At 36.7% G+C, this 23,810-nt stretch overlaps 14 protein-coding genes and 1 non-coding gene across 15 annotated transcripts; 6 read left to right on the forward strand and 9 right to left on the reverse strand.

Annotated features, from left to right (window-relative positions):
• Positions 1 to 344: 344 nt before the first annotated feature.
• On the forward strand, positions 345 to 3,479 carry ULP2 (SUMO protease ULP2; the record flags this gene model as incomplete). The annotated part of the gene is made up of 1 exon (XM_456311.1): positions 345 to 3,479. One exon carries the CDS (start codon positions 345 to 347, stop codon positions 3,477 to 3,479), a length of 3,135 nt encoding a protein of 1,044 aa, XP_456311.1.
• Positions 3,480 to 3,612: 133 nt separating this feature from the next.
• Positions 3,613 to 6,384, reverse strand: SSM4 (E3 ubiquitin-protein ligase SSM4; the record flags this gene model as incomplete). The annotated part of the gene is made up of 1 exon (XM_456312.1): positions 3,613 to 6,384. The coding sequence occupies one exon, from the start codon at positions 6,382 to 6,384 to the stop codon at positions 3,613 to 3,615; it is 2,772 nt and encodes a 923-aa protein (XP_456312.1).
• A 508-nt stretch (positions 6,385 to 6,892) lies between these two features.
• KLLA0_F27709g (uncharacterized protein) lies at positions 6,893 to 7,768 on the reverse strand (the record flags this gene model as incomplete). The annotated part of the gene is made up of 1 exon (XM_456313.1): positions 6,893 to 7,768. One exon carries the CDS (start codon positions 7,766 to 7,768, stop codon positions 6,893 to 6,895), a length of 876 nt encoding a protein of 291 aa, XP_456313.1.
• A 314-nt stretch (positions 7,769 to 8,082) lies between these two features.
• On the reverse strand, positions 8,083 to 8,155 carry KLLA0_F27731r. Its single transcript has one exon. It is a non-coding gene; the product is annotated as a tRNA-Lys (tRNA).
• A 322-nt stretch (positions 8,156 to 8,477) lies between these two features.
• Positions 8,478 to 8,819, forward strand: CDC26 (anaphase promoting complex subunit CDC26; the record flags this gene model as incomplete). The annotated part of the gene is made up of 1 exon (XM_456314.1): positions 8,478 to 8,819. One exon carries the CDS (start codon positions 8,478 to 8,480, stop codon positions 8,817 to 8,819), a length of 342 nt encoding a protein of 113 aa, XP_456314.1.
• A 147-nt stretch (positions 8,820 to 8,966) lies between these two features.
• Positions 8,967 to 9,377, reverse strand: EMC5 (Emc5p; the record flags this gene model as incomplete). Its single annotated transcript, XM_456315.1, has 1 exon — positions 8,967 to 9,377. The coding sequence occupies one exon, from the start codon at positions 9,375 to 9,377 to the stop codon at positions 8,967 to 8,969; it is 411 nt and encodes a 136-aa protein (XP_456315.1).
• Positions 9,378 to 9,737: 360 nt separating this feature from the next.
• IRR1 (cohesin subunit IRR1) lies at positions 9,738 to 13,043 on the reverse strand (the record flags this gene model as incomplete). The annotated part of the gene is made up of 1 exon (XM_456316.1): positions 9,738 to 13,043. One exon carries the CDS (start codon positions 13,041 to 13,043, stop codon positions 9,738 to 9,740), a length of 3,306 nt encoding a protein of 1,101 aa, XP_456316.1.
• Positions 13,044 to 13,704: 661 nt separating this feature from the next.
• On the reverse strand, positions 13,705 to 14,379 carry ATG45 (Atg45p; the record flags this gene model as incomplete). The annotated part of the gene is made up of 1 exon (XM_456317.1): positions 13,705 to 14,379. One exon carries the CDS (start codon positions 14,377 to 14,379, stop codon positions 13,705 to 13,707), a length of 675 nt encoding a protein of 224 aa, XP_456317.1.
• A 1,474-nt stretch (positions 14,380 to 15,853) lies between these two features.
• KLLA0_F27841g (uncharacterized protein) lies at positions 15,854 to 16,435 on the forward strand (the record flags this gene model as incomplete). The annotated part of the gene is made up of 1 exon (XM_456318.1): positions 15,854 to 16,435. The coding sequence occupies one exon, from the start codon at positions 15,854 to 15,856 to the stop codon at positions 16,433 to 16,435; it is 582 nt and encodes a 193-aa protein (XP_456318.1).
• Positions 16,436 to 16,832: 397 nt separating this feature from the next.
• Positions 16,833 to 17,564, reverse strand: WSS1 (metalloendopeptidase WSS1; the record flags this gene model as incomplete). Its single annotated transcript, XM_456319.1, has 1 exon — positions 16,833 to 17,564. The coding sequence occupies one exon, from the start codon at positions 17,562 to 17,564 to the stop codon at positions 16,833 to 16,835; it is 732 nt and encodes a 243-aa protein (XP_456319.1).
• Positions 17,565 to 17,990: 426 nt separating this feature from the next.
• KLLA0_F27885g (uncharacterized protein) lies at positions 17,991 to 18,761 on the forward strand (the record flags this gene model as incomplete). Its single annotated transcript, XM_456320.1, has 1 exon — positions 17,991 to 18,761. One exon carries the CDS (start codon positions 17,991 to 17,993, stop codon positions 18,759 to 18,761), a length of 771 nt encoding a protein of 256 aa, XP_456320.1.
• A 321-nt stretch (positions 18,762 to 19,082) lies between these two features.
• Positions 19,083 to 19,535, reverse strand: KLLA0_F27907g (endosulfine family protein; the record flags this gene model as incomplete). The annotated part of the gene is made up of 1 exon (XM_456321.1): positions 19,083 to 19,535. The coding sequence occupies one exon, from the start codon at positions 19,533 to 19,535 to the stop codon at positions 19,083 to 19,085; it is 453 nt and encodes a 150-aa protein (XP_456321.1).
• Positions 19,536 to 20,501: 966 nt separating this feature from the next.
• ECM14 (putative metallocarboxypeptidase) lies at positions 20,502 to 21,830 on the forward strand (the record flags this gene model as incomplete). The annotated part of the gene is made up of 1 exon (XM_456322.1): positions 20,502 to 21,830. One exon carries the CDS (start codon positions 20,502 to 20,504, stop codon positions 21,828 to 21,830), a length of 1,329 nt encoding a protein of 442 aa, XP_456322.1.
• Positions 21,831 to 21,911: 81 nt separating this feature from the next.
• PGA1 (Pga1p) lies at positions 21,912 to 22,484 on the reverse strand (the record flags this gene model as incomplete). The annotated part of the gene is made up of 1 exon (XM_456323.1): positions 21,912 to 22,484. One exon carries the CDS (start codon positions 22,482 to 22,484, stop codon positions 21,912 to 21,914), a length of 573 nt encoding a protein of 190 aa, XP_456323.1.
• A 283-nt stretch (positions 22,485 to 22,767) lies between these two features.
• Positions 22,768 to 23,469, forward strand: ASI2 (Asi2p; the record flags this gene model as incomplete). Its single annotated transcript, XM_456324.1, has 1 exon — positions 22,768 to 23,469. One exon carries the CDS (start codon positions 22,768 to 22,770, stop codon positions 23,467 to 23,469), a length of 702 nt encoding a protein of 233 aa, XP_456324.1.
• Positions 23,470 to 23,810: the final 341 nt, after the last annotated feature.

The raw sequence follows: 23,810 nt of genomic DNA on the forward strand, positions 1-23,810 counted from the left end.
AGTGTAATTTAATTCTGATCGATTCAAGATAAAGGCAACAAATATGTCTGCTTAGCTTTATGCCTCTCTTTATTCCTTCCTTTTATCTGAATTCTGTGTTGAATTTCGCTTGATTCCAAACGAAATATCAATTATCAAAAAAAACTACCGTCATAAACCACTTTAAGACAAGGAGAAACAAGTAACACATATTTCAAGCTATAATTGCTAGTACAGAATCTCGCTCGAATTAAAACTTGCTACAAGTAGCTACAGGACAAATAGTACGCGAGCATCGAGGAATCTCGCTCTTTCATTACCGCGCTCTTCAGGCGTTTTTCCTCTCCTCTGATTCTTAAAAAATCATGAGTAGACACAAGGGCAGGTCCGGAACAGTGCCGTCAAACACATTATCAGCATATGATAACAATAGAGCTATAGTAGATAATTCTACTTCAAAAAAAATCAATAATTCTAAGCCTCGTCCCATAAACTATGACCTATCAAGATTTACAATACCTAAATCCAAAGTTACGACCATACTTGATGACGATGATCTCAAAGAAGAGACAACTAGTTCTACTCTGCGGAATGGAGAGAGCAGTACCGCTGCTAATAGATCATTGTTAGAGTCACATAATGATATGCCAGGTATTCTTGGTAGCAATACTCACCAACAACCAAATGAAATAACAGAAAATTTTACAACAGAGGGCACAGTCAAAATTGTCAGCAAAGCATCAAAAGACCCTGTCTTCCAGCTGACTACAGCATTAAGTGTTACTCTTTCAAGGGGCAAAGATATGTCAAGCCCAGTGTTACTTTTCCAATTCATGAAGAAGTCCAAACCCATACAAGGGTTCTCGTTTACCTTAAATGATCAAACAGTGAGGTTTTGGTATGGCTTCAAAGGTGAAGGTTTCGGCGTAATATTCCCCAATGAAAAACAATTCTTGTTGCCAAATGTAGATAGAATCAAAACGAGATGTCTTTCTTGGATGGGTTCATTAAGTTCTTCAGAGTCTGCAAAGTTTTTACAGCTCATGGAGGCCTTTGAAAGAGAAATGTGTTTTACGGGTGTAGATGTATCGTCAGACCGAATATTCAAAGTCAAGAAAAGGGAAATTGATGCAATGCTTAATGAATATAAGGCTTCTCCTAGTACTGGAACAAATCAAATGGTCCTTTTTCCTGATCGGTACAAATCGGATAAACTCTTCAATAAGTGCCCCAACTCGTCACTGAACTCTCTACATAGAGGCAAACGCGGGTCTGGGAATGGCACAGTTATACAGCTTCCCGACTACAAACCGCTGACTTCATATCAGAACCAAACGCCAGACGAGACAGTATCGCAAGAGAGTTTCTATGGGAATCAGTCTACCTCTGAAAAAACCACTGAACATCCACCATTCATTTCTTACGTTTCTAATTTGAGGCGTGTCACAAGGTCCATATCTGATAACAAAAAACATGGCGATGTACATCATACATCTGATGAACTCATGGAAAGTGAAAACCCGGAGTTATTTGAACCCACCTTATCTTATACTTTCAATGATGGTTCCAAACTCTCGGTAACTAACCAGGACTTCAAATGTTTGTACAATAATGATTGGATAAATGATACAATTTTGGACTTTTTCCTAAAGTTTTATATTGAAGAATCGATAAGCGACAACGTAATATCGCGATCCGAAGTCTACTTATTTTCTTCTTTCTTCTACACTAAGCTTGTAAGTACAGAAGCAAGCAAATATGAAAACGTAAAGAAATGGGTAATTAACTCAGATCTGTTTTCCAAGAAATACGTCGTAGTTCCAGTGAATATGAATTATCATTGGTTCGGATGCATAATTGTAAATTTGGACAAGTTGAAGGTAGCCATAGAAGAGCAGTTAACCAAAAAGCTTACATCAAAAGGAGGTAATCTTAAATCACCTTCGCTCTCAAAAACTGAGGATGACCGAAACTCAAATATAGCAAGTGCTCCTACGAATGTCACTGCAGATAATATCGAGTTACCTACTGTATTCCTTTTAGTCTTTGATTCTCTACGACAAACGCATTCAAGATTAATGGACGCTGTGAAAGAATTTATTATTTCATACGGCAGAGACGTTCATAATTACGATATTCAAAGAGAAAAGCTCAAAGTAAGAACATGCCTTGTACCACAGCAACCCAATATGAGTGATTGTGGTGTCCATGTGATATTAAATACTAAGAAATTTTTTGAAAAACCGAAAGAAACGCTCGATTTGTGGTTTGCAAAGTCGTCCTACAACCACTCTAAACTGGTAAACGAATTCTTTGAAAAGAAAGAACGCCGTTTTGCAAGGAAAACCTTAAGAGATGTCTTATTACTTCTCCAAAAGCAACAAATAGCCGCCCATGGGATATCATTGGGCCAAGAAAAGAATGAAAGCATAGAAGAGAATCATAGTGATTTGGAGATTATAGAAGATTTTGAGGCAAAAGAGATGGAAACCGACACTATGGAAGAAACAGGAGAGACCAATCATCCACCTAATCATAATAATATGCAATGCACTCCAATCGAGGCAAATCTGAATAGCAAAGCAAAAGCGCCTACACCAAATGTCGAGACTTCCATGTACTTCTTGAAATCCACACCATCAATCGAAAGATGTACTCCAAACAATGATAATAAGCATGAGGACCAACTGATTATAGTTCCAGAATCATCCCAAAATAGTGTTGCAAATAAAGATATTAATCTCGGAAATAAATCTGAAAGAGATTTTTATCAGTCTGCGCTTTTAAGTGATGATGACCATCGAAATGAATCAGATTCATGTGCCGATATGATTTCAAGTCAACCACCAGATAGGGCAAACTTTAGGGATCGATGTCCTACGGCGGAATTGGATGACATTGAAGATTCAACTTCTGATAATGAAAAGTCCAAGGTTTATGACATTTCTTGTTCACAACAGAGATGTAATGTGCCAGTTTCACCTGGGAAGCTGTTGAATGAGAAGCTGAAAACTTTGAGTACCAACACTGCGGTTACAAGTGATGCTAAATATTCGAATTGTAGGAAATATCAGACCGTTTCTTCGTTGATCAGACAGTCACGTGCAATTGTGGATAAAACGAGAGATTCTGACTCTAGAATTACACGCTCTGATGATGAAAATGAATGTGGCGGAAAATCTACTGACTCTATAAGGAAACAACTCTCCAATGAACTGCGAGAATCAAATACCGTGAGTTTGGGTAAATCATCGTCATCTGACGGTGGCAAACTACATCAACCTAACAGCTGTAGTCCTTCTAAAAGCTCCTCTCTTCCGTCAGAGGATTTGGTTGAAGAAATTGTGGAAGTACAACCTATTCTTGAGAAAGTTCATTCCAACAGAAAGGATAACAAAAGGAAAATTGTCCATCTCTTCAGCAATAAAGAAAATAAATCTTACGGCAAAAATCCCAAAATACCCAAAGCCAGCTTTTTCGATCAATTTGCATCTAAATAGCTACATATCCTGTTTTCCATCATTTTACTTCCCAGTCGTAAGTAATAAATTTTAATGGTAAGACTAGATAAAATAATTCATTGAATAAAAAAATTTCGCTAATAAATCTATAAAGACATCTTGACTGATCAAACTATTCTTCAAAGTTTTTTAGTATCCTTCCTCTTGCATACACTTCGTCTCTCACACTTTGAGATAAAGAATTGTAAAGCGACTTGGATAAAATTGAGCTCACAGTTAGGAACGCCGAGGAAATCGTCACTACATCAACGTAGTAGAATGCCTTTTGAAATGTAGTCATAAGGGAATGATCTGCCGAGACAGAAGGCTGTATGAAAATGAAATAAACAAATGGTGCCCATGAAGAGGTGTAAACTTGTTTGTGGGTAAGGAATTCAAACATAGAAAAACTATATTGCAGAGCAAAAGGTACCGCAATCATTGCAACGAGGTACACAAAGCATATATCCGTGACCCTAATGAGTAATCTTCTGAATCCTAATGTTTTATTCCGCTTCAAACTGCACTGTACCGCGATGTACGCCACTGCTGCTACTTGACAAAACAATAGAGCAGCTATTAATGAGTAAGCTGAATAGCCGCTGTATTCTGATTTTGATGCGAGGTTCGAAAGGAATGGAACAAACGATATATCAGGGCTTGTGTTTTCGAGAACGTCGCCTTTCCAGTAGAAATCTTTGAAGTAGGTGAATATGAAGACCGAATGATAATTGATATTCAACTTGAAAATGATTGGCATAAAGTAGAATGTAAAGACTGGATACACCATTGTTACAAAGCCTTTGATCAAGTTCCAAACATCACCTTCAGCAATTTCCGGTACTCTAAATTCATTGGCTACTGGATTTTCATCATTTTCGGGAATATTATCATCATTGTGAACTATATGCTGATGATTATCGTCGTTTGGACCGTTATTTGGAACATCCCCATTGTGTTCGGCATTAACCTCCAATATTCTGTCATTTAGATGGATATTATTTAATAGATGTGCGTGGTAGGATGACAAAGCGAGAGACAAAAGTATCATACCAGAAGAAACGGAAAGAAGATTTAATGGTTTTACACTTTCATAGAGTTCATTTTGAAATTTCATTGCTGGGGGGATAACCGCATTCAACAATAATTGCAATCCAGTGATAATGGGAAGCCCAGCAAAATTTGAGATTAATAACACAGCAGTAAACAAAAGGGAAGCAAAGATCCATATGAAGACAATTAACAGCGAATAAGTGAAAGTAAAATGCGGAGGGACATAAACTACCTTATATTCATCAAATTCCGTGGGCTGTTTTTCTAGGTAGCCAAATTCTCCGGCATTTCGTTTCTGTCTTTCTTTGATTTTTTCGATATCCAATGGCTTTAGAAGTTTGTCATCCTTAGTAACTGGGACGAACAACAATTGTGCATATTTTTTTGATATTATGTCGCTCGCAGGTACGCGCATCATGGTGCCATCGGGGACAAAATATGCGTGAACATCAGGAATAGTTTTGAAAAGAGTATAGGTTTCATCGAGCGATTTTGGATGAGAGTATAATTCTAGGTTGGACAGTTTTGCCTTGTTTGGGACGAACCATTTATAGTAAAAGTTCCTATAAATAACATGTCCTCTCTCAGTTGGTGAATCTTTTCCTAAGATGAAAGAGGAAAGTCTTAGTTTTCTGCAGCATATATTGAATACAAAGACCCAATATTGTCTAACATAAGCATCAATAACTCTATTCTTCGAGAGAATGAGATACGTTCCAGCAATGACTGCAATAGAAAACATAGAATTTGGTTTTATGAGAGTTGACAATCCATGCTTCATAGGTAAAAGTTCCGAATGTAAAATGTAAGGAAACAAAAGTCTCGTATGAAATCCAAAACCTACTAAAATGAATGCTGTATAGATTGCCATCGACAATGCAAGTCTGGAGAGTTGAAGTTTCATTGGGTATATCAAAGAATCCTGTAATAGCTTAATATTAGGATCATCTGGTGATCTTATGAAGAAAAGAACACCCGGTCTGATAATATATTGTCTTACCATGCCGACATATTGAGCAAAATGATACATATAAACAGTACCAATCGCCCAATAAATAATAAATGTCATAGGCGGCCAAAAGGAACAAAAACTCGGTACGAAAGTCAAGCTGCTCTGTGGTAATAATAGCGGTGAGATCAGTGACACATCAATCAAAAACCCCGCTAAAATCGGAAATCCGGCAAGTTCAAGTGTAAACAACCCTAGCACTTTCAATGTGCACTTGATGATATAGGAAAACTTGAAAATCGTTCTTTTCAAAGAATTCTTTAGAGGTAGCTTCTTGGAATGCCCTCTAGATAACAGTTCTGGTATACAGCAACAAAGAACTATGAAAGTCGCATATGTACTGGCTGGCGCCAACATTCGTACCAGCATCGTATGTTTTGCTGTGCCTTTCATGTATCCCTGATAGTACGATACTATTGGCATTAAAACTGTCCCATTAATCCAATTTTCAACGTAGGATACCAAAGAAAAAGTTTCTATAAGCTTTTGATTGTATTCTGGGATATTTAACCTCTCTGCTGACACTATTACTCCATTCAGCATTATAATCACAACTCTAAAATAAATGAAATTCAACAGATATCCGACAAGTGTGGCTAAAGCGTATGAAATGAAAAGATATCCACCAATGACAGAAAAGACTAAGGAAAAGTAGCTCGGTAAATATTTGTAATCAAGATTTAAATTCAAGATAGCCGTAGGTTGACCATCTTCATTCTCTAGTACAACCGCTGGTTGAGCATTTATTCCATCTTCTTGTACTTCTCCTTCAACAGGCTGAGGTCGTCCGAGTTGAGCATCCAACCGCCCATCGAGTTCTCTTTGTGCAAAGTGTCTTTCCATAATGGATTGTGAATTAAAAGTACAGTCGATTAATAACTCAGCTAATTGGTAATGATATGAATATGTTGCAGAAGAAATATGATATTGTGATCAGAAGAAAAGAGTAATGCAGGGATCTAATGCGGAAAACTCAAGTTGAAGATTCAGTTTCTATGATATAATTATTCAACTTCAACAGCTATACAATTGTAGCAAAGATTAAATATTGTTAACCTGTTGTACTTAGTTGTGAAACGAGATCAGTCGACGATGTATATACTGATTGTCTGCGCCCATGTTGAAATTTCCTTCTTCAAATTTCAATTTCCATTATAAGCCGGGTAATACCAAATTCATCTTTGAGAATCTAATGGGCTAGCATGTTTTACTAAAGCAAGTGAATGATTTGATGGGACAACGAGGGAATTATATTGTATATAGAAGTTTATTTCGAACTGGAGTGAAGGCTGATGCAATGTTTCAATATGAAGATTATCAATATCGTAAATATTTAAATGGGGGATTATAGTTAGTTGGCAAGCTGAGGCTCATCATTATTTTCGTTTACGATGAAATTGTTCTGTTCTTGTTCGTCTTCTGAAGTATCATCTTCATTTGGATCGTCTTGTCGTTGTCTATTGAGGGCATTTATGAGCATGCTTATATCATTTGGATCCATATTTGGAAATCTTTCTCTTAATGACTGCATGGCCAGCTCTTGTTTTGAAAATCTTGGTCCAATCTTATGCAAGATCATCTTATTGAAAATTGGCTCTCTGACTACCATATCATATTGTAAATATGCGATAGCATGCACGATCAAAACCATCAGAATTTGTAACAACGAAAATCTGTAATTTATCACTAGTTGATATAAAATATCCGTAGTTGTTGGATTTTTTGGTATGTTTCTTTCAAAGCCATAAATCAAATTGATATACCATTTGTTATTTGAAGGAAATGAAAAATCATCCACAGTAGCCGTATATAGCTTCCCCCAGATATTCCAGGACAGGGGAATTCCAATGAAGAAAAGGAACGCAATCAATGTGAATTTGAAATAGTGATTTAATTTGCCAAAGATTTTGAAAACGCTATGTTTCAGAAGAAGTAGAAGTGGGATCTTCTCTGGCATTGATTCATCATACAAAGTTTGGAACGCGATTGGATGATTACAAATCGAACATACCATCCCTGCACCAGGTTTTGTAACATCGACATGTTTTGACTGTAGCCATTCGATCAAACATAATTGATGAATATATTTGATGGAGCCTTTGCACTTGCATGGATGGAACAACGGATTATCGGACGTTCCTTCCAGCATACAAATACGGCAAGTTGGAAAATTCCCCGCATGCTTATCTTCGTAGTTGTGGTCTCCACCATTCATACTGGATGACATTTTTTATCAATTAGTAAACCGGTACTGCGAAGTTCAAATTTGAAACTTGGATAAAAAAATCTTGTGTCTAAGAGGTCGTACTATGGTTTCAACTGTGAAAAATCAAACCTGCAAAGAGATGATTGGGCTGGTTATTATATACAAGAGAAGCAGGCTACTCTGAGCTGTTTAAGTTTCTCTATGCCATAAGAATTGATCGTTATGCGTATAAGTTTTCAAATTTGAATTGCATTGAAATTGTCTGTAAATTACAGACATAAAAAAAAAGAAGTTTAAAAATCTAGGATTCATTCATAAAATAGACAAAAATGGAAAGCCCTGTGGGGGGCTCGAACCCCCAACCTTGTGATTAAGAGTCACACGCGCTACCGATTGCGCCAACAAGGCTATGTAAATTTGTAGATTCTGACTCGCCGTATGGTCAACTACATTGTCCAAGTGTGATCATATATGCTCATTCCTTCCTTCCTTCCTTCTTTAAGTGATTTGGTAAAATGTTGTATCGAGTAAGAGATCTTAGAGTTGCATGTGCGTCATATTGTGTTAGATACGTTCATTTGTAATAGTATGTGAAGGTTTTGCTTTTCCTTTCGCATCATATTTCATCAACCGAATTTAATAACACAAAAGCAGTCAAGTTTCTTAAGATGTCAATTTATATAGCATAACGTAGAATTATAACATAGAATCGGCATAAATACCAACCATTATGCTAAGGCGTGATCCTACAGTTTTATCCTTGACTTCCGATGATATTTCCGAGCTACAAGAACATTTAGAAGAGTACAAGCTCCAACGCGAGATACAGACGCAACATCAAGATCTTTTGAAATCATCTGCAAAAATGAGTAGATTAGCAGAGATAGAAGGCATTTCTAACCCAAGTGCGACACGGAATGATATTTTATCACACTCATTGCATAAGATGACGCCACCTCAGCGATATAAACAGTCTGCATCATCAGATCCTCGATTCATTGAACAAAATAGTACACAGAGTACACAGGATCCTCCAAATCCCTTTTACACGTACAATCACAATGATAACTGACGTCCTAATGTGATTGGTGAAGTGCCTATATTGGCTATCGGCCCTGTATCTACTCCCGTTAGTTATTATTGCAAAGTCATTATATTATGTAATTCCCCAGTACATATTATATATATGTATGCGTTTAAGTTACCAATCTTTATCAACTCACAAACTGCGATGAAGGTATTCTTTGAACAGTTTCCTCTTAGCATGGATGTCAACAAATGAAGGAAGGTAGTTTATTTCCCCATAAGGATCATTGTTTATCACTACATCTGTACTGGACGCCTTGTTCAATTCGATAGGTTTAAGATACTCATCTGTCTCAATTATTCGTTCCTCCCCACGAATACTAAGGTACTTAAGCTTGGATTGACTGATAAATGTACCCAAAATAAAGAATAATAACCCGCATAGTGCCTCCAATTTTACGTCATCTGGTAAACCTGGAGTTTTAGCGTCTGGGTTCTCTAGAATGATATGTTTCACAATCTGATGAAATTCATAGCTGGACACACCAGAATGAATAATCTGTATCCACGCTATAAAGTAGAATGATTTGGAAAGTATTGACATTGTTGATTCCAAGATAAAACGGTGAATAGTAGTATTTAAGTAAAGTAACAAAGCCTATTTATGTTAGATCTGTCCAGTTGAACCTTATACTACCTATATTTTGTTTGGTATTCTTGAATAACCTTTCCGTTTTTTTTTTTTTCTGAGTGTTATAGAGTTTCCGACAAGAGAAACTATCTAGGTAAAAAAGAGAGATAGCATGCAGTACTGACACACAGCCGCATGATTGAGGAGAGCTTAGGTTATCGATAGCCATGTAATAGGTTTTATGTATTATGTTTAACACAATTCACCAAAAAAAAAAATAAACTGATTTAAATGCACTCGCAGGAATTTCATTTCGTAGGATCCCCAATAAGATTAGATTGGTGATGAAACAATGGGGTCTGCAGGGTGCGGAGGCGAATGAACTGTTTCATCCTGAGTGAATTCCTCAATTGGTTCAAGAACTTCATCATATTGTTGGGGTACTGGTTCTTGGTTTAATTTGGCTGCAGGATGGCTCTCAGCGTTATTTTTCGGTTCATCTTCGAAAACCGTTTCGCTTACTACACTCTCAAATAATGGCCCTAATTTCTCTTGGTTTAACCCAATTCTTGTAGTTAAATCGCTATAGTTTAGAATTCCAAGTTTGATGAGGCCTTTCAATTTAATGGTATAGATACAAAGCTCCTTCTCTGGATCTCCATCAACATCGACTAAGTTGACAGCGCCATAATTTACATCTTCATCAGCCACTCGATCTAGAGTTATTCCCAAAAATTTTCCAAGACAACTCTCAAGGTAGAGGAAAACTTTGTGGCAAATACCAGTTAGATCTTCGTTAGAGATAACTGAATATTCTTGCCTTAACGCCCTTATCCAATCGGAATCCTTTTCTGACAAATCGAGCTCAAACATTTTGAATGCAATGATAATATCTAACAATGGAGAGAGTATTACATGAAGCACATGGAATTTCTTGTCGTGTTGTATTTCAGGGTTAGAATCGATCTTTGAAGAAAGATTCAGCAATTCGACTAATACCGTTCTAATTTGATTCAGCGTAGTATGTGAAACAGCTATAGGTTCTTCATTATTTTTGATAACATCTCTCCAAGTTGCTAAATTCCAAGTAACTATTGAGGTGAAAAGCTTAAAATCTAGGACAGATATGGCATCCGAATCAATCTTTGGTAGTAATTCACTCAACGGCTTCAAGAATTTTTCAACAATGTCATCCAAAAGCGTTTCTGAAATTTCAATTGCGAACTCCTTACCCAAAATTACAAGTTTGTTAACATATTGCAGATATAATGTTGTTATTGAATTATCAGATTTTATGTCAAATGATTCCATAAACTTCTTGAATGATAATGTCACGTTAATCAGACATGACTTCCAATAACCAGTTACCTCTGGTATTTGAAGGGATGCCAAATATGGAATTAAACTCTTATAGGTTTTAGTAATGGCATTTGCGTTGCTCAAAACCACTGGAGAGCTTTCAAATCGTTTTGTTATTGTTTTATTGATATTAAAAATGACATCCTTTGATTCACTGGAATTCCATTCTTCTGTGTTTAATAGCTGTATTACATTTAGTAGTTGAGTATATATCTGATCAGAATCAAGATTCATTTTCTTGAAAAGATCTTCTAACTCTGGAAGAATTAACTGTGTCACGGCTTGTCTGTCCTGGCCTTTGTTGTACTGTATGCCGCCTGTGCATAAGCCGCCCAACACAGTGGCATAAAATAGGACATTGTTATCAGTTTCTGGTAGGAACAATTTGATATCACCCAGATCATTGGAAAAATCATCTGCATCAGCATGAATTGTGCTGCCATCGAAATTTCCCTCTTCATAGAGTAGTTTTGATATAGTTTCAATTAAGTTGTAAAACTTGGGGGATAAAAATTCCGCCGCTTGCTGTAAGAGTTTGATTTTGTCCGGTGGTACTTTTGCATAACCTTCTAAATTACTAGTGGAGTTGATATGATTTAACAATGAATTGTGTAATAATCTCATTAACACACCCACCTTAACAAACTGCTCTTCCGTTACCGAAATTACCGGAACCTTAAACCTTTCATTGTTTATTAGAAACTCTTCCGTTTTTTCAGAAACAATGTTTGCCAAGAATTTGGTAACCTCGTTCAAGAATTTAACGTCCCTTGACGAAGAAGATACTTTTACTTCATGATCAAAAAAGATCAAGCTAATGATGTCTATTATTTCATGGTCATCCAGATAACCCAACCCATTAATCGACGAAAGTACTTGAACTGAGGTTAATCTTACTTGAATATCGATGTCTCTGCCAGCTATTTCTAACATTCGATCTTTGAATCTTTCGAAAAATTGTCTTAGGGCAGCGTTATCGACAGTATTTTTGTTTCTCTTATTGGAGAACTTAATTAGGTCATGAAGGGACCTTATAACTTGTAACCGGACTGAATTACTGCTATCAGATAGCAACCAACCGAAGTATTTGAGGAAGGTTACCTTAAAAAAGTAGTCTGGATTGTTTTCAATCCAATCTAACAAGTAGGATATCGCAAGGGATCTGATATTTTCATCTACATCTTTGAAACGATGAACAAAACAGAGCTTTATTATGTTATCAATAGTGTTTTCTATCACAGTTTTCGTAGCTTCAGCATCAGAAATAGAAGATTCTAGCGTCTCCATAGTTTTGGACTTGGGCTTTTTCTTTTTTCTCTCCAGTGTCAACTGTTTCCTCAGTTTAAATAACACCTCTGCTTCTAAGCTGGCAGAAGCTCGTGCGAGAGAATCTTGGAAACAGAAGATGGCTTTAGCTGAAACATATCGCAAACATCGTATTTTTGATACTGACATGGAAGGTATCCATGTAAGTAAGTCAATAATTAATGGATTTGTTTCGATCACAATCTCGTCACTTTCTTCTTTTTCATTCTCAACATATATCATCTCTTTCTCAATGGCTAGGTCCATTAATGTGGTCATGAAAATGTTAAAATTATCATTCAAAGGACGGAACTTTGCCTTCTTGTGTGTTGCCGATAGTAATAAATGGAACTCATGTTTTTTTTGCTCATGGAACATAATTTGTATTTCCCCTATTGTTTCATTCGAAGAGTCATTATTAGCTACATCGTGTTCACCAATATGAGTGAAACATCCAGAACAATCTAATAAGAAATTTATGAGATTCGCTAAGCTGACATTTCGGTTATCTATATAGGAATCCAACCAGTCACTGGCAAGTTCTTCGCAAGAAAAATCGTCGGAGCTGCTTAGAATTTCAAAAAGCTCTGTGGGTTTGAATTCATTCTGCAATGATATGTATGCTTCCTGTTCTTTTCTTGAAACAGCACTGGATATATTATTAGATGGTCGGCCTTTCTCGTTTTGTTTTAATTTCGTTCTCTTGTTGCTTGCAACGCGCCTACCTCCGGAATTTGGTCTTTTTCTGGAGCCAGGGGCAACATAGTCGTCATCATTGGCGTCATCGTCTTCTTCTGAACTACTAGAACCTTGTGATAAAGCTTCTTCTTCTTTCTGATTATCCGTGTTTTCGATATTTATTCGATCGTCGGTGACAATGGATCCTATAGTTTCGTGCTCAGAGTCCGATTCTGATCCAGATTGTTCACTATAAGAGGATTTGGTCCTTATCCTGGTTGACCTTCTCACTGGCATAGGTAGACAGTGGAACGAGGCTGAATGGTTCTAGTAAGTGACTGTTGTTGTTAATGTACTATGAGTGAGAGCTGTTTTTTTCCTTGATTTGTTGTTCGTCGCCTCTTTTTTTTTACTTTCATACATATAGTTTTTTAGATTTACGCGACGCGTTTTTTTACTCGAATCCATGTAAAATGTAAGTATTATATTTTGGCCTAATAACGGCAGCTGTGTTAAGAAGTGAAACAACAGTGTTACATTGTTAAATCACAGACCTATATCAATTTCTCTATCTAAAGTTAAATGACCTGTTTTACGAAGACATCCATGAACTTTATCTAAGAGCAATTTTCATTCAAATGAGATGACTTTTGTATGCTTTCATTTGAGGCTACCAAAGCATGGGAAGAGAGTGTGTTTTGAAGCAATCGTCGTAATCGATTTAAACCGACAGACTGTATTACATCCTGAGAAAAAAAAGAAGTTAGAGGCTAAATAAATTAAAGAAGAGAAATAGCACGAGGTTTAAATAGTAATTATTGTAGTTTGATGAATATGTGTTCAGAAGATTTTTACTGGATAGAAGAAGTTGAGCAAAAAGCAGTGTATATTAGCGTGAAAGGAAGAAAAATCAATTAGAAGGAGAATAGGTAAAGAAGAAATAGCATAAAATTAACCATCAACGTTTCCAGTAAGTGGTTGCACGTCTTAAAGTTGCGACGAGTCCGTGTATCGGATTATATGAAGATGGATATTTGGCATTTTGATCAGAGTAGCTTGCCTGTAGTAGAGTTTGTTGAGATTGTTGTTCGTCAATATCATCTACCAAAATATCATCAATTGTACCTTGTGTTACTCTCGGATCTAATTCCACGTCCTCAGATGAGCTTAATTCACCTCTTGAAGTTACGTGTATGTAATCTTGTTCGCTACTTGGCCTAGTGATTGCTAACTGATCGATCTGAAGATCTGAAGGTGACATAGAAGATCTAAAAGGTTTTAAATCCAATTCCACATCTTCCATTACAATATCAGCAACCATTTCTTCAGTCTCCAACCAAGCCTTGCAATGGATTAAATTGTTTTCGTGACCCATATCATCTATATATTTATCGAAACAGCTCAAAGCTTTCCAATGTTCGTTGTTGACAACGAACTTACAGACGAACGTTTCACTATAGCCATCGTACGGCAAATGGGCAATAAAGTAGCCTGTGCTTGAATCATAATTCAAGGTGTACTGACCAGGATTCCAATTATCGAAATCCCCGGTGATAATAACATGATCATCTTTAGTAAATCCACATGAAGCGGGATCAATTCTAAGACAAAGCTCTTGACAATTTTCGGACATTATTTTCAATGGTAAAGTTTTGATGGATACGGTGGCTCTGGAAACCGAATGAGCAAAGTCCTTGTAGACCCTCTTATCGTAAATATTTCTTTGAGTAGTTTAGTATTTTTTTATTTGTCTTTCAGGGACAAGCGTCTAATTTTTTCAGGATCAAAAATATATATGACAGCGAGCAACCCTTGAAAGAAAATCAGTAGCAGATATAAGTCCTAAATACTGTACAGTTCTTTGGCTGACAAAGTAATGATAACTGCTTTATACCGTTGATGAATGGATACAGTAAACTGCTTCGTGAGCTTTATTATATTTTCTGAGGCCTTTGTACAAATGTGATAATATTATCCCAGAAATAATGAGGTTCAATTATTGGCTTATACTTTTCCCCCTAAAACGTGAAAACAGTACTGACGACTTTCGATCTCTAAAGCTTTTAGTAGCAACTGATCTGATACTATCTATCGGGAATAAAGCAAAGAATTTAATGGCAAGCGCAGGGTGAAAATACCAGTTCCTGTACCGGTCAGATCCTAAAATAAACTGTTTCCTCTAAAGTAAACATGCATCCCTTTTATATAATGAGGCCTGAATTCTGATTCGATTTTTGATGTTTTGATTTTTTCACTAGCGGTGGCACTGAAAGCGTAATGATTAAATGAAACAGAAAGAATGTGACACCGTTGTCAATGACAACGAAATAGTATGCCGGAAATGAAAGAGACAAAATTCGTAGGTTATTGAGGTCAATTTCTTACGAAAACCGATTTTCTGTACGTGTAGGTCAAGATGAGTTACCACACACAATCAATTTTTTGATTGTGAGTGGTTATAAGTATATATATATATATATATATATATATATATATATATATGTTGCTTCTTCATCGTTTCTATCTCATTGCCTTCCTAACTTGCAGTGCGGTAAATCTGTGCGGTAGTGGTTCATGATATGTAGGAAAAAAAAGGAAATTCAAAATGCGAAATTACAAAAAGAATAACACTCTTTTTGTAGATCACTCATATTGAACCTCATGATGTGATTTTTAAGTAATACAGAAATGTATCAGTCGTTCGACGCCGTATAACTCGATCCAAGGTGTTTCTTATCAAGTAAAAAAAACATTAGTACTGTTTATGAGAGCTTCTGACATGTGAGAGCTTCTGACATGTGTCAAAAAAAAATAAAAAAAAACCGATGATTGTCTTGCCTTTGTGTCTGGCTCGAATGCAGTAATTTCTTCAGCAGCTCTTCAATATACTCAAAAGTTAATGAAAGTATTCTGTTTCACGGCTCTCAAACTAAAATTTTCTCAGGTACAAAATAGGCTATCTTGGTTCCGTTTACATGCTTAAGCTGGCTTTGCATTATTGTGTCATTGGTTTAATTAAGAGTTTCTCTAAGTTAAGTAGATAGTAATTTGCAAAAGCTCCACACTATTTATCACTTTAACCATAACTATAACTACAACTACAATTAATGTCAGAGAATAAACTTAGGGTCGAGAACGAACAAGTGCAGAAAGGCGATTATGCCTTGGATCATGAATTGGAAAATGTTACAAATGTTGTTGATACCAGAGATCTTGGAATGATAGGCGAAATCATTCAAGGAATAATTGCTTTCTTAAACTCACCTGCCTTTGCGACTATAGTACAAATTATACAACAGATAGTAGAGCTGATTATTGGTGCCTTCTCTTTGGTCTCATTTTTAGGATACCATGGATTCCAAGATGAAGTTGTGAAACAATATATTAGTACCACGTCTTTTTTTGTCGCAACAACACAACACGGTTCGTCCTTATTCAGTAACGGAATTCATTTCATGATATTAATCCTTGACTTACTTTCCAATCAGGACTTGACAAGTACCGAAATTGATTGGAAAACAATTATCTTACAAATAATTCTTTGGATCATTGAAAAATTATTGAATCCAGACAATGACGATGGAACTAATGGTAGACAAAATGATAAGTTGAGGGGATCAGTTTCCTTAATGGCTGCCTCAATCAAAATTGTGTCTATTATTATCTGCTTGCGTTCAATTTTAGGGTGACTGTTGACTCCTATGATCGTATTGATATTCCATGTTCTTTAACCGATTGCCATTTGTTATTCTTTAGATCAATGATCTTTTTACGGTTGACACCAATCTTAATCATGTTTTCGTTTCTAACCTTAAGTGAATTCAAATCTAAAAAAGATTTATGTGGCACTTCCATACATCTTTTGTTTAGTTTCCCGACGGCCTCATGTAATTTGTTTTCTATTTGGTTGGGCAGCGGTGGCTTCATTACTGTTGACATTCAAATACTTTATAACTAAATAAAATTACTGTTGTAATCTTTTCTTTGTCAAGGTTTCCAAGTAGGGAAGTAATAAGATAATGAATATGTAAACCAACATTCCTTGGTTATCTAATTTCATCTCTTTATGATCTCAGATGTTGCAGTTCACGTCAAATCCATAATTTCTATACCCCCAGCGGTTTCTAACTTGGTGACTTCAATATTATGATTCTCTTCGTTTGAATCATCATCAAGAAGTTCTATTACTAGATCTTCTTGAACAGGCATATAGTTTTTCTGATCATTTGAGTTGCAGCATGTTTTGTTATCCGCTGCCCTTTTATCTGCCGCGATTGCTGCCATTTCTCTAGCATTCCTTCTTGGTCCTGTTCCAGGTGTCGTACCACCTAGTCTTCTTCCTTTACCTCTTTCTAATGTCTTTCCAATAATAATCGACCCCATCGGTTTGCTACCCAATCTTTTCCCGGTGCCGAGAAAGCTGTCGTAAAGTCCCATTTGTTCAATGGTCCATTGTCTTCCCGATAATTGATCCAGCTTTTCGTAAAACTTTCGGTCATGAGGACCATGTAAATTATGGGTAAGCTCATGAAGCATGGTACCCATAATAGATTCTATCGGTAGAAATTTATATTCGTCTAATGGGTCTCTAAGCCGCAACATGATCTTCATGCCTTTGTTCACGTTCATACCTAAAAGTGATCGATTCCGTGGATAAAACTCAACTAATTGTCTTACTTTGAACCTTTCCTCTTTCATCAGATACGATACGTTATGAGCGACCCTTTTCAATATGTTTAATGCATCGTTTTTTCCTGGTTTTGTTTGCAATACTGCAATGCTTCCTACATGCGGATTCTTTTGTATCGGAGGAACCATCTGTGCGTTGTCCGTATATAGGCTGTCATTAATTTTCAATAGCGCAACTTTTTTAGTTAGTTCATATCCATAGGATATTCTACTGTTATCATCCGCAGTAGTATCCAATACTAAAATCCAATTTTTCCTTTGGTCTCTTCGTTTGATGTGTCTCCAAATGGAGGTTCTTTTGAAATGTTTAAATACGATTCTTAAAACAAAAATCGATAGTCCACTATTTCAACTAAATTTTTTAAAAATACATATCGTACAAACCACATTCCTTTCTAATTTATTCTAAAGTGTCCACACACCCTGAGATTTCCAATCGATTTTAGGATCCACCAATACAACTCAAGCTTACGTACAGTTCCACAGTGATTTAATTGACCTGTGAAACAATATATTTATTGGTAATAAACTAAATTATTGTCGTTCATCAAAAACATGACAGAAAGCGCGTCGAATAGCACGGGATCAAAGTACGGAAGCTCAGAGTCGTCCAACTTGTTGACGAAGCCTGCATTGTATGGACTATATGATGCTGATGTGCTCAAGAGCGAGGACTCAGAGATCTATGAAGAAGTTAAAAAAGCATCAAGTGGTAAAGAATTAGAAAATGGAATAGTACAACGTGCTAAGAAAATCCCTAGTTCTGTCAATGTGGCTTTAGCATGGGTTGTACTATCGATAGCAGGCATCGCTTATCATGAATTATCAAAGAACTTACATGATAATCATGAATTGCATAATGACTTTACTTCCCGCCCGTTATTATTGGGTGCCACTATTGCACAATCATTAAGTTTTGGGTATTTACCACCTTGGACATTTTACGCCATCGAAGGTATACTTTTCGGAAGTATCGTTCCATTTGTAAACTGGATACTTGGAACCTTTGATCGGCAACCAACCACTATTTCTAGTGTTTTAAGATCTACAAATGCCATGTTAGGTGTTTCTTTTGGGATTCGTAGAATTGAATGGTCTTCCAGTTTACAAGCAAGTGGTGCATGGTTCTTACTCAACATTATCCTTTGGTTGTTCTTTGACAGCTCATTTACTATGCTAGCATCTGGTTTGGCTATTGGTTTAGTCACTTGCGTGACCTGCTATCAAGACATTACCGATAGCGCACAGTTGTTATATTTCATTGATTTCTACTTCCTTGGTCTACTATTCTTCACAAGACTAGGAAAATTTTTATACCGTCAATAAATATATATGTATAAGTTCAGCGGCAATTACCTCATGTCACAATATTTATACGAACATCTTCTTTCCTAAAGTTTATAATACTAATCCTATACAAGTAATTGTCCGTTATTTGCAAAGCGTTAAAGTTTCCATTATATAAAAGCGTTACAACAGTTGATATCTAATTTATATAAACCATTTGTAATTCAAGTATGGTAAGATCAAATAAAACGGGGCGACATAGAGAAACCATACGATGTGCATGAGACTTACGGGAATGTTGACATCTGTTCCGAGACTTTCCTATTGATGTGATTCTCGAGTTTAATAATAGAACAACTACTATTTATTGGGTGACCTTGGTGGTGGTGGACCACTTGATATACTGCCTTGTCTATTTAGCCTTTGGGCGTCGACATTGCTGGGACCGTTTGCACTACTGGACATTCTTCTTTTGATGATACTTTCTCTTAATCCGCTAGGATTTGTCAAAGGTAAATTGTTATTAGCAACTGGACTCGACTGCAAATCGTCAGATTTCACACCTGCCCTACGTAAAGCGTAGTCCCCGCTATCGAAATATTTTCGTTCTTGCAATTTGTGTTGGAATAAGTCTTTCTTACTGGGTAGTTTTCCATACATTTTGTATATTTTTAACTCTTGTGGGGAAAGCTTTGACAAATCAACATTTTCTGGATTAGCTACAGGAGCTTTTGGATCTACACTTTCAGAATCATGTATATGTGGGTGTCTATGTTCATGCCCAAAGACTGGGTGTTCTTGCTTGTCAGACATTCTGTTTTTTCACAGATATAATTTAGAGTGTTTTATCTTTGCTTCCCTAATGTGTATTGTGGATCAAGCTTGAAATACCAGATATTCAAATCACGAGCAATTTTTTGAAGAGGCCAGAATTCCTAGTAATATTGAAGTCAGGCTGCCACCTTTTATCTAAATAATCATTCTATAAAATTCCTAATTCAATAAATATGATTACAATGGATGCACCAGTTCGCATGATATTGACCCTATCTATCTATATTCATCATTCACATTTATTCTATTCTTCCAAATGCTATGTGAAAAGTGAGGTACATGGGGAGAACGATAGGGCGGGTAACATCCACAATGGATTACACCAATGTTTGCATGCTAGGAGTCATATCAAGTCATTAATTGATAGCTTATCAGTGCCGTTAACTGAGGAATTGATAAGCTCTAGGCACACTTTATATTCGCAGGGACGAATGTGGAATGTAGAGTTGTTGCGGTACTGAATAGCCGTATGCGTCGTAGAAATTTTACCATTCTATTAATTATCAATACGATGATAAAAAAGTGGAAAAGAATCTTTCAAAATCATGACGATGGGGAGTACGTAAACGTGGACGAATATTTCGATGTATAGGTGCAACAAAATCCTTCGCTGCTAAGTGAATGAATATCCTGAATTGATTATTGACTAACAGTTGTGATCCATTCGTTTAAAGGATACCCTTACCAGAAGTGTTCATAGGGTTTTTTTCCTAGTTCAACCGAAATTATTTCGGCATTTCCAGAGATTACTTGGAAGAGAGGTTAGTTTAGGACTCTAACGAAATAACAAGAAAAGAGCCGTAAGTTATCACTGCTTATACGACCAGGAAAGTGGTTGTTAGATAAATTATTTAAACTGCTACTGTACTATAGAGGGGATAATAGAGAATACTACGAATACAAGGCAGATTCTGTGTTCCAGCAGTAAGAACGACATTCGAAATTATGAGAGTAGGAGCTTTAACCCTTTGGGTGATTAATCTAATAGTGCTGTTTACCAATACGGCTGAAGCTAGGGATTACTCCAACTACAAAGTGTGCAGATTCAACGATGAGTCTCAATTCAGTGTTATAATCTCCAAGTTGAAAGACATAGCAATGATAAAACAGGAGTACGAATTCGATATATGGGCAAAATCGAAATCGCATGGATTTATGGATATCCGGATGCACGATGACATTTTGGAACAATTCCCTAGTTGCGATATTATAATTGAAGATTTAAATTCCGTCATTTCTGAAACAAAATCGGCAGTTGGGGGAGAAACCTCCAACGACGCCAGAACCCAGAGTTTTTTTGATGCTGAATCTAAAAGGCCAAAAGATATATTCTTTGACGAATATCGTGATTTGGACACAATTTACACATGGTTAGATCTCCTACAGTTATCCTTCCCTGATCTTGTTACGGTAGAGTGGACTGGTCAGACCTTCGAAGGCAGAGATTTGAAGGCCCTTCATATCTCGACAAATAACGTCGAGAAAAATCCTGATAAGAAGACAATTATCATTACCGGTGGGGTGCATGCTCGTGAATGGGTTAGTGTCAGTACGGTGTGTTACACTATTTTCCAGTTACTGACGAGATATGGTAAATCAAAAACTGAGACCAGGTTTTTGGATCATTTGGACTTTTTAATCATACCTGTATTCAATCCTGATGGTTATGTATACACCTGGACGCATGATAGGCTCTGGAGGAAAAATAGACAACAGACTTATTTTCCACGGTGCTTTGGCATTGACATCGACCACTCTTTTGATTTTCAATGGACTGGCTCTAACGACTTTCCATGTTCAGAGAGCTACAGTGGTGAATCACCATTTGAGGCTTTAGAAGCGGAATCATGGGATGAATATGTTAACAAAGCTAAATCTGAGTACAATATCCACGGATATTTAGATTTCCACTCGTACGCCCAAGAAGTATTGTACCCATATGGTTATTCGTGTGATGCTTTGCCGAGAGATTTGGAGAACCTTTTGGAGTTATCATATGGCTTATCAAAAGCTATCAGACGCAAATCAGGAAAGGGCTATCATGTTCTTTCATCCTGCGAAGACCGTGGTTCTGATTTGCAACCAGGCTTAGGATCAGGATCAGCATTGGATTATATGTACCATCATAGAGCTTATTGGGCGTTCCAGTTGAAGCTTAGAGACACTGGTAATCACGGATTCCTACTTCCACCCAAGTTTATAGTTCCTGTGGGTGAAGAGATATATGCTGCTGTTCAGTACTTCTGTGAATTTATTCTTAACCCTGACCTCTAATATCACGAACTCCGTTGACTTTGTTTCCTTCAATTCATGTGGTAAAGTAAAATGCAAGTATATTTAGCTCCTACTTAATAATCAATCTGATTTATTCTGTTTACGTACTTCGAGAAGTTGGAAGGGGTCTATAGCCCGTATAAAGGAAATCGCACATATTAATACGCATGCGAGATAGAACAGTATTGAATACATGTCAACAGGAATTCCAAGTTTTATCACTGCCAAGCTAACATCTACCTTTACTTTATCTTGTAAAATGGGATAAGAATCTGCTCTTGTTTCTATAAGGATGACTGCTCTGGTCTGTGTGCTTAAAGTGCCTTTAAATACGGTGCCATGAGGTATGAATTGATGACGAATCGATTTAAGGGAAATAGGATCAATTCCTGTCCAACAAATTTTGACCATATAGTTTTCATTTTTCTTTAGTCCTGTCAATTCCACAAACGTCTTAGCCTCAGGTTGAAGGTGGGTAGTGATAGTCCTAAATGTTGTATTCCGTGCATTGATATAAGGCAACTTCGGTACATATGATGGGCTTAACTCTGGAAAATCCTTTGGAACATGAAACTGATATGTTTCAGTATTACCAAGTGCCAGATGACATAATGAGAAAAACGAAATGATACGTATAAGGAAAGTAGCCATCATAGGTCCGAGTTAGTTTCAGATCTAGTTGCAGTTAACTGAGTGTGTGCAGTGGATTTATTTTTGGGGACGGGTTTTGCTTTATTATTACGGACACTCTTTAGTATATATACACTTTAAACTTCAAATGCTTTATTGACATTTTTTCAGAATTATTTCATACTATATCACAACTTTAAAACTAAAGGAAGATCACCTACAAGTCGGGGTGACGAGTTCTTTGGTGGACTTGTGTCATACGTTCTAAGCCAGATCATCACAGTTCTGGAAAATTACTTAATATACTATGAGTGATGATGATGAATTATATGAACAGTTTCAATATGAGATGGAGCATGGCACACCGCACCCAAATGTTGTTGATCCACGAGAACTAGAACAACTTTTACAACAACTGGAAGATGAACAAGAACAAGTTTTCTTGCGCAGAAATGTACGACCAAGGAATGCGCCAGTACATTGGCCGGATTTTGTTGTAAGAAGACCATATCTGCGATTTCTTTTAAGGAATCTATTGATATTGGACCATATATTGATGGTCTTGTTTCTCCCATTTTCTCTTTTCACCGTTCTGAAGACCGTTATTAACCAGGTGACTTTCAGCGACACCGATGTCTTCACTGAAGTTGTCGATTATGTTCACAATCGTCAAGTTGTAGATCCAACATCCAGCATAGTGTACCTTTACAGAAACGGTGCCGGCCTATTAGGATGCTTTCACAACTCAGCTGTCTATCATTCTGCACCTTTTTTTAAATACCTTATGAGAATCTATGAAAATCCAAACGTTCTTCGGCAACTCTACACTATCTACATCAAATGGTATACGGTCACAGTATATCTCGGATACGGTATCTTCGTGAGTTCTTACCTCTCCTTTGTCACCTTCTTTTTCGTCGTATGTGTGACGCTTCTATTCATCAAGAAGTTTAAGGGAGTGGATGTTATCATCGCTAATATCCTACAAACATGCAACTTAGTATTTTAGTTTAGACATTACATAGAATAATAATTTTGCATTAGAAATGGTGGGAAAAATACTACAGAAATTAAACAGTTGCCTTTATTTGTGGAGTTAACATGAACACCGACTTGTCCATGTCCTTGGGGAAAGCTCAACATAAGCACCACGGTGAGGAGAAGGTATCATGCTTAATATTATATCACGTGACTGTATACGGTCTTGTCTTGTCATTTCCGACAAATTCCTGATTGGGTAAAACTTTCCCCTGCAAAAATAGCGACCTTTGGAGTTGTTAAGATAAAATGCGCGATAATAAAGATAGATCAAGCTCGAGGTATAATCGCACGGTATGGTAACGGACAATG

The sequence above is a fragment of the Kluyveromyces lactis genome (assembly GCF_000002515.2).
Source record: "Kluyveromyces lactis strain NRRL Y-1140 chromosome F complete sequence".
Classification (NCBI taxonomy): Eukaryota; Fungi; Ascomycota; class Saccharomycetes; order Saccharomycetales; family Saccharomycetaceae; genus Kluyveromyces; species Kluyveromyces lactis.